The sequence below is a fragment of the Pyxicephalus adspersus genome, chromosome 3 (genome assembly GCF_032062135.1).
Source record: "Pyxicephalus adspersus chromosome 3, UCB_Pads_2.0, whole genome shotgun sequence".
Taxonomy (NCBI): domain Eukaryota; kingdom Metazoa; phylum Chordata; class Amphibia; order Anura; family Pyxicephalidae; genus Pyxicephalus; species Pyxicephalus adspersus.
Genome location: NC_092860.1, coordinates 123,307,772 through 123,317,088, shown reverse-complemented (window position 1 = coordinate 123,317,088; position 9,317 = coordinate 123,307,772). Strand labels below are relative to the sequence as shown.

Below are 9,317 nucleotides of genomic sequence, written 5' to 3'. Positions count from 1 at the left end.
GGGAGCAGTAATGGAATGAAATAATGCTATCCAACAAACTACCACTGTAGTTAGGTCACTGTAGTTATCTTCAAATGTTCTAACATTAGTAATCAGTGGTACATATGCAACTATAAAGCATAAGGTTCAAAGTGCCAAAGCACAAGTGGTACATGGACATTTTTAGAAGAAATTTAACAAATATCAAAAAACCTGGAATACCATTTCAAGATGTTCTCTAAAAGAGAGCAAATATTCACTTTTTGAGTTCTGGTCCATTTAAAGTTAGTAGTAAATTCTTTGAAGGTTATAGTGATCAGGAAGCAACAGACATGAAAGGTTTGTGGTATCAATACTGTATTGCCCTGGTACCCAAAGATCAATTGCTTCATTCCACTACCTGAAGCCAGCATACAGAAAAACTGAACATGTGGTAAAAAAATACTTTTCAATCGAAGTTCTGTAAATCTCTCTTTCTGCAAACATTGGAAAAAGCAAAAAAAGCAAGTTTGCTCATCGTAAGCACAATTTCTGTAGAAAAGAAAAATATGGTGTAACATAAAAAGTCTTAAATTCTGCTGAGGTGCAATGTACAATACCACATCTGAGCTCTAAGCCTTATGTAACATGATAACTGTGCTGTTACCAAATAACTATGGCTTTTATTTCTGGGTGGCTGTTATGAAACTTGCTGCCAGCATTTGGGTCCACTGCCTTGTGGGAGCTGAAAATATGTATGAAAATTGTTTAATAATCTCCTGTAGAATTTATTACGAGACCAGTCACAGACCATTTTACACTACCCTGTTCTAAAATATCCAATGTACCCCAAGAAGTACTCCTTAACTCCTAGACAGTTCTCATGAAACAATACGAATGTAACATGATTCTGATGAAGACAAAACATCTAAACAGATCAAAATGAACCTTCACAAAAATTCACAAAATCGTTGAATACAGCTGGTGCCTTACACACCCCAAAGGACATTACCAGGCTGTTTATAGTTCCAGCTAATTCTGGTGTGATTGTAAGCCATCCGAAGATCAAGCAGATTCATATCAGAAACAAATCACCAAAGAGCGGAAGAAACTAATTTTTATTGGTTGTTGCATTTAACCATCCACTTTTCTACAAAGAACCCTGCTCCTGCAGAAGAAGGGAATGGGCAAATAAAACCCTTATAGATTCTCAGTAATTTACTGTCTTATGACAGTAACAGGACATGACAGGTTGTAGAGCTACTCAGGGTAAGGGGAGGAAAGAAGTCAGTGGCCTTGGGAAAGCAGATAAAGGTCAATGACAATTTGGGTCCACTGCCTTGTGGGAGCTGAAAATATGTATGAAAATTGTTTAATAATCTCCTGTAGAATTTATTACGAGACCAGTCACAGACCATTTACACTACCCTGTTCTAAAATATCCAATGTACCCCAAGAAGTACTCCTTAACTCCTAGACAGTTCTCATGAAACAATACGAATGTAACTTGATTCTGATGAAGACAAAACATCTAAACAGATCAAAATGAACCTTCACAAAAAACAAAAATTCACAAAATCGTTGAATACAGCTGGTGCCTTACATACCCCAAAGGACATTACCAGGTTGTTTATAGTTCCAGCTAATTCTGGTGTGATTGTAAGCCATCCGAAGATCAAGCAGATTCATATCAGAAACAAATCACCAAAGAGCGGAAGACACTAATTTTTATTGGTTGTTGCATTTAACCATCCACTTTTCTACAAAGAACCCTGCTCCTGCAGAAGAAGGGAATGGGCAAAAAAAACCCTTATAAATTCTCAGTAATTTACTGTCTTATGACAATAACAGGACATGACAGGTTGTAGAGCTACTCAGGGTAAGGGGAGGAAAGAAGTCAGTGGCCTTGGGAAAGCAGATAAAGGTCAATGACAAACCTTCTAGGCCCATACTTTATTGTAATATCTGTCATTTTTCCGAATCAATCCAGAGATTGCACCTAAAAAACAAAGACAGCACCAAGAGTATCTGGAAAGATAAGGAATCCCTCAAAAAAGTACTGAGAATTTAGGAGTGGGCAATGCTCACCTAAAGCTCAGTCTTGGGGGGTTTATCCAGGGGTTTTCCCTTTTGAAGGGAAAATAGACAAATGGAATACCCAGACAGAGAGCAAAACACAAATCAATAAAATCTCCAGTGGCCCTACTGTCATAAAAGCACAGGTCTGAACAGAATAGGACCCTCAGGAGATCACCATAGTATTAGTGAAAATGTCCCTAATGTAGTCTAAGACCTATTTTCTAGGGGAAGTTATTTAACCTAAGGGCGTGTTTTTGGAATGTGAGGGAGAATCCAGAAAAGTATCCTAGCCAAAAATCAAATCCAAGATTTTAGTTTTGTAAGGTGAGAATGCTAGATACTGAGCCATCAAGGTATTATTTACAGCTTTTGTGGTTGCTGAACACTCATCCTTTCCCACCTAATGAATGCTAAAAAATTGCCCATCACTGTTATAGGTCCTAAATGACAGGAACTTAGGAACTAGGAACGTGCTAGGCTTATTCCGTTAATAAAAGTGTCTTTATATAATAAAAAAAAAAACATTATCCGTCTTGCCTACATCCTTTTTCCAGAGGTATCTCAAAGAGTGCTCAACAGCACATACAAACACGGAATAGCAGCCCAGNGCCTTTAAGTACCTGCAGGTAATCACCCATAGGCTGGGGAAAACAGAGGGCGTGTGTTACCTCAGACAAGGAGAGACACACCCACACCAGCTCAAACACCAGAGCAAGTCTCAACACAGGTATGGAACATAGGAAGAGGGTTACCTGAAGGACAGGACCCGGCGCCCGTGCCTGCGATTAGGAGCAGCGGCGCCGGCACGACCTGCAGTGCTAACATGTCCCTAATGTAGTCTAAGACCTATTTTCTAGGGGAAGTTAATTAACCTAACGGCGTGTTTTTGGAATGTGAGGGAGAATTCAGAAAAGTATCCTAGCCAAAAATCAAATCCAAGATCTTAGTTTTGTAAGGTGAGGATGCTAGATACTGAGCAAGGTATTATTTACAGCTTTTGTGGTTGCTGAACACTCATCCTTTCCCACCTAATGAATGCTAAAAAATTGCCCATCACTTTTATAGGTCCTAAATGACAGGAACTTAGGAACTAGGAACATGCTAGGCTTATTCCGTTAATAAAAGTGTCTTTATATAATAAAAAAAAAACATTATCCGTCTTGCCTACATCCTTTTTCCAGAGGTATCTCAAAGAGTGCTCAACAGCACATACAAACACGGAATAGCAGCCCAGCTAAGGGATGTACGCTGGCAATGTTTTCTGAAGTGTGGGTAAAGGCTGTTGGAACAGGAAGATGGTTGAAAACGAGTATGGTATAAAAAAAAAAAAAAACTGATGATATATATATATTTCTATATTCTTGTACTGTACTATATACTTGTACTATATACTTCTATATATGTCTGTGTTCTTGGTAATTGTGGTAAAATAATTCTGCAACATTTTTGGCCAAATCACACTTTATGGTAAATCTTTCTGTACATCTAACACGTTACTCACCCATACTCATCTTAATTGGCAGTTTCTCTCTGCTAGCTGTGTCTACAAGATACCTTCGTACTTCCATCACAGCTTCCTTCTGTTTCATGCTCATTATGGACTCCCACAATGCCTTGGCAGCAGGATCGCTACAAATAAAGGAAACAAATATAATAAAATATAATGAAACAATAGCAATAATAACAAAAAACAACTGTTGTTCAAAATTAATTTTTTCCATCTGCAAATTTTCTAGCAGCACGCAACAATCTGACTTCTGAATATTCTCATCATAAATATAATAAAGCGCTCCTATACATACAATACTCATCTGGGACACAGCTGCAAAATAAACCACACAATTTCATTAAAAACACATAGAAATAAATACCTCAACCTAAATCCACATGGTTAGAAATTTACATACACTCTATATTATTTTGGCAGGTTTAAATATTACTTTAAATAAAAGAGATCGTACAAATAATACAAATGTAAAAAGCTCTGCAGATGTAGACGACAAAAGCACAAATATCTTCTGGGTTCAAACAAATACCACATATAACTTAAACATTATATTTTTCTATAGTCACGATCTGCAGCTGTTGTATTCATCACAGAAAATACACAAACACTGTAAATCTGCATAGTGAATGAAAACACCATCAAATATGCACAACGGCTGTCCATGTCAGCAAAAAACATGATGAAATATTGCTATATGTATACTGAAACTGGGTACAACACAACTTGTTTGCTATGAAAAAAACTTTTAAACAAGTTTGATTCAAACATTCTTCTCCCATTTCAAGAGATGGTAAACAAAAACTTTGTACCTAAAGCCCAATTAAGGCCACAGAAAAAAAATGAAAAAGATATTGATCTAACAGTTTACAGTTGTATTTCCTTTTTTTTTTAAATTAAATTTTTAAATTCTTTGTGCAGATTGTGCAGCTTAAAAGTTACACTCTAAGTAATCAGCATTTTGTAAATGAAAGGGCTGCTGGTAATCCATTACTGTTCTATCATAGAAAGAGGGATCATCTGCCTGCCAGGGTTGTATAAATCTCAGGCATACATAGAAAGAAATGCAAATCCCCAGAATATTACTATGGACTTTGTACAGCACTGAGTAATATGTCGGCACTATATAAATACTAATAATATGACCCTATTAGACATTTACCTGGCTGCCTCTAGCATCAATACGGATTCACTGACATGGAACAAGCATGCAGCAAGTACAGTCAGAATGATGTTAGGACTTTAGATGTGCATACTAGCTGTATACAAGCTAAAAGTAAATGAAGCAAGCAAGCAAAAACTAATGAAGCTACTTGATCAGCATCACCAGCAGGAAGCTGATAATTTTAGCAAAATATAGGAAGCAATAGCAACCTATATATTTCATCGCTACAAGTTCTCTTTAATTTCTCACCCACATACCTATGTCATCATCTATATTTTCTACAGGACCTTAAATATGCTCAGTGTGTACAGCACTTGTCCGATGTCGTTCATGAACCCGTCCTGGTGGATCCACGAATGATAAACTGTAATACAAGTAAAGGGGAGAGAGTGCAGAGGGGTACTGCTTGCCCATTCTCCTCTCCCCTCTCCAAACAGCAGAATGGTGCTGTATGTACAACGCTTGTTCATTCATTTTTCAGTCTTTTGTTGTTGGAAACGATCATAAAAGAACCTTTCCGGCCTTAGTCTTGGGTAAGTTGCACTTATGTGATAGGAAACAGCAGTGGCAATCAGAAGCTGCTGACAGTAATGGTTCAAATACAACTTGGAATACAGATAGATTTATTTGAGTTTCTACGTGTGTCCAATGAGCCACCTGCTTGAAACCTTGAATCACAAACATCACTAACTGGTCACACACCCTTGGTAAAGCCACAATATAAATATTTACACTCACTAGTTGCAACTCAAGTTTAAACGGTTCCAGGCTTTATATAACTGAAGACAATAAATTATATTTGCATTTATTAAAATCCCAGCAATGGCTCGGAAGTTTCACAAGATGTTTGTAATTATCAGCCAAAAGGAAATGCTAACAGCATAAATGTGTTTGGAAAAAGCGGAGTTTCTCCAATATTAGGCAAGCTATGAATGAATCAGTCAAATTTAGAACAGAACACATTTCTAGCACGATGTTTATTTGTTGGAATTTCTTCAACTGCTGGAAAATCAACAATTGGAAAAAATAGAACTTCACCGCGCTGTGCGGGCTCCAAAGTAATGATAAGATAAATACATATATTCATCTTATGCCTAACTACACATGAAAAATGTCACTTTGTACTCAATGAATACGCAAAAAAAAAACAAATTGCAGCAATGTAATGCAAACTTTCAGCACTACATAAGGCAACTTCAAGTTGCTGAAAGTTTTCAACTAGACGTTGTAAGCAAGAACTTTTTCTTGCTTGTGTGACTACAGCTGGAGGAAACATTATATTGATTGTGATAAAATGTTTCAAATGGCTGCACTGTCTCCTCTGTCTGCCAGTGCAATTTGCCTGGGTCCTTATGGTTGCCAATTGTTGCAATTAGCAACCATAAGGACCCAGTTGTAAAAGATGCAATTTTAAAGTAGAACAAAAAAAAACAAATATAAAAATGTGCAAATAGGCATGGTTTTACTACAGAAAAGGGCAGTCGATGACCCCTCTATAAAACATATACACATAAAACAGATATATTTTGAACATATTCAACTGTCAAAATCAATCATAAATTAAGTTATTCCAGCCTGGGAGATAGAAAATAGGAAGAGAAGAAGGAAGAAGATGGTGGTGCCCACAAAAGAATGGGGACAGGAGAGTACAAACAAGGTTTAGTTTAAATTTAACAATACACATGCTCCTAAATTTGTAAGTAAACTGCCAAAAAGATGAGAAGATGGATATTAGATAGCTGCAATATCCTATGATTGCACCACTGTTTTATTTTATGGAACTAAAGCAATCAGTAATAAATGTAAAGTGTAAGTGCCCTAACACTGAATTCTTTTTGCACATCCGCCAACAGAAACTGCAAGACACGTACTTGTCCTTCCTCCACTGAAATCTTGATTGTTTGAACTATGTCCATAGAGTTTTAGACCTGGGATATGTTTACTTCCCTTGTGGTTGAACTTGATGGACTTATGTCTTTTTTCAACCTGACTTACTATGTAACTATAAAGCCTTTGGCTCTCCTAAAATATTTGAATTTCACTAGATTCTTACTGTGTATGTATGCTGTGAACTTCACTCCAAATAAAAGTTTGCAATCCACTGGAATGAGCAGAGCCAGCTCCAGGATCAGCAGAATATGGAAAAATAGTGTGAGGCTGATTAATACAGAATAGCAATGACCAGATGAAAATATGAAGTACTGAGTGATGTAGGATATTCCACCATGATGCATCTTAAGGGGTAATTTTCAAATCTGACAAAGTGCATGCTAATGTTTTAGAAGGAAAAGTTTATATTTTGGGGCTAACTGTTCAGGGTACACTAATGCCAAAATGTATGAAAAATAAGTGCACACAGGCAACACAGACTAATTACTTCATCTGACACACTGCTGACCTGCAGCAATCGGCCCAGGGGTCTTTTCTTTATTATCTGCTCTTCTTGGGGCATACCTGTTTCTGAAGCTGGAAAAGCACCACATGTTTCTTGCTTTACTTCAGCTTTCATAAAACCTGATATGATAAAATGCCAGAGTTAAAACACCTGGAACTAAGCAGGAAAGTTAATCAATGACAGGCCAAGGAACCCCTGGCAATCTCTGAAAGAATCTTAGGGTTCCGCTGAATCCTGGTTGGGAATGGTTGGTCTTGAGTCAACAGGTTTGATGGTAAAAGTTTACTTACAAATTATTAAACAGATAATATGGTATAGCAGAATTGGTGTACCAAGGATGAAGCATATAGTATGGTGAGAAAAATGCAGAAATCCATAGAAACCCACAAAGTTCTAGAATAATAAAATCAGTTTAGTTTAGAGATGATTGTTGGGGACAAAAATAAACTAATCATATATATTCGAGAAAATCTAAAAACATATCAAAATCCCATTCATAAAAGGCTGCATAACAAACATTGATTTGGCTGATGGCTGATGGCTGATGGCTCCCCCCCCCCCGTGATATCTGTCTCTGAATACTATGGCTACTATTTTTTGATCCTGTGGCTGCTTTTACATTGTATTTAGAGCTATTTCTGTTATGGTTGTGATCCTCTGAAGAAGCAGTAAAATCTGGGAAACACATACATACTTATGCTACTTGGGGAAAAATGCAATTTTTGAATAGGACTTTTCTATATTTTTGGATGTTTGCCATACTAACAAGCATATACTCATTGTGTTTAAAATCTAATCTTAGGTATTGCGTTTGGTGTAAAAATCCCTGCTTCAGCTCCATACTTCTAGTGGTTCCATGGTTTTAATTTTAGTTCATACCATGCATGTGGCAAATCTAGTGAATTTGATCGGGATCCACTCTTACTTAATTCCTGTCTATATGGACTATAATATTTACTTAATGTACTGTATGTACAGAAAGAAGAGCTGTCATATTTCACACTACATCGCTGAAAACAAAGGGTAATCAACCCTTGTGTTTGCAGGTTAAGCTTTAAGTTAACTAATTTTGGTGAGAAAAAAAAAAGCATGAAAATTTAAAAAAGGCTTTAAAGTGAAACCACAGAATTTCAGTTTACTTTAAACAATAAATGTTTGGTACATTTGTGAAGAACTCATATGCATTAAATTACATATATTTATAAATATGACAATCAGGTCCTAAGCACTCAGTATTTAGCTGACCTGTTATAAAAATGTATCATAAAATTATGCATTCCATTTAAACACATAATATACAACATTTTTGCTGAACAAATACATTCTCTAAATTCCTTGATACCAAAAAAAAACCAATCAAATGTGCACACTGTATAAAACTTCTTACTAAAACATACACAAAAGTAAAGCAATTGATATGTGAAAGAGAAGTTTAAAGTCTAGTAATTTTCTGCCACCTCTGTCTAATGGTCAGTTTCAGCAGTCTCCTTACTTCCTCTGAGCCCAGGTAGTGCTGGACCTGCCCCAGACTGGGATTATAAAATAAAATTAGAGGTAGCACATTATTGAGCTGATCTCTACATTCCCCTTCTATTAGCATGTTTATTATTAGTACATGAATTGATTGGGTCTTAGTGATGCTACTTTCTCTGATACTCCAGTTCTGGTGTTCAGGGGCTGCAAGAGGGTCAAACAATGTCAAATCAAGGTACTTAAACTACTTGCTTTTAAAAAAATACATCTAATCATGTAATAATGATCACAGAGTTTCATTCATTTGTGTCTTTTAAATTTGCCTTGAGGTCAGGTTTCAAATCACTGGTCAACCACGTGAGCTATCCTGTGGAAAAGCGTGACAGCACCTTACAATGATAAAAAGGCCCCTGAAATGTTGTCTATACATACGTTAATGCTGATGGTCACAGCAGTGGTGCAGGGATCAGCCCTGTGGTTGTGATGGGGTGCATTGACAAGGGAATCTAGCAGGGTGACAAATCGTTAGGCCTCAACGGTCGTCACTTTGTGGTACCCAGTAATTGTTGCCTATCCAGAACAGACTCCGGTATTCAACAATCAGACAGATTGGCCCAGGTTTATTAAAGCTCTCCAAGACTGGGTGATCCAGCAAACCTAAAATGTATTTCTTCAAAGTCATTTGCTTTTTGCTAGCAAATGTTTTGAATCCTGGACCAGATCCATTCCAGGTTTGCTGGATC

At 36.9% G+C, this 9,317-nt stretch overlaps 1 protein-coding gene across 1 annotated transcript in view; it reads right to left on the bottom strand.

The window, feature by feature from the left end:
- Nucleotides 1–1,898: 1,898 nt before the first annotated feature.
- Nucleotides 1,899–9,317, bottom strand: part of LOC140327474 (sec1 family domain-containing protein 2-like) — a 13,312-nt gene continuing 5,893 nt past the window's right edge. Inside the window, exons 2-3 of the mRNA XM_072406859.1 lie at nt 3,539–3,666; nt 1,899–1,957 (exon numbers count right to left, since the gene is read on the bottom strand). Coding sequence (XP_072262960.1) covers nt 1,899–1,957; nt 3,539–3,666 — 187 coding nt within the window. The remainder of the gene's footprint in view (nt 1,958–3,538; nt 3,667–9,317) is intronic.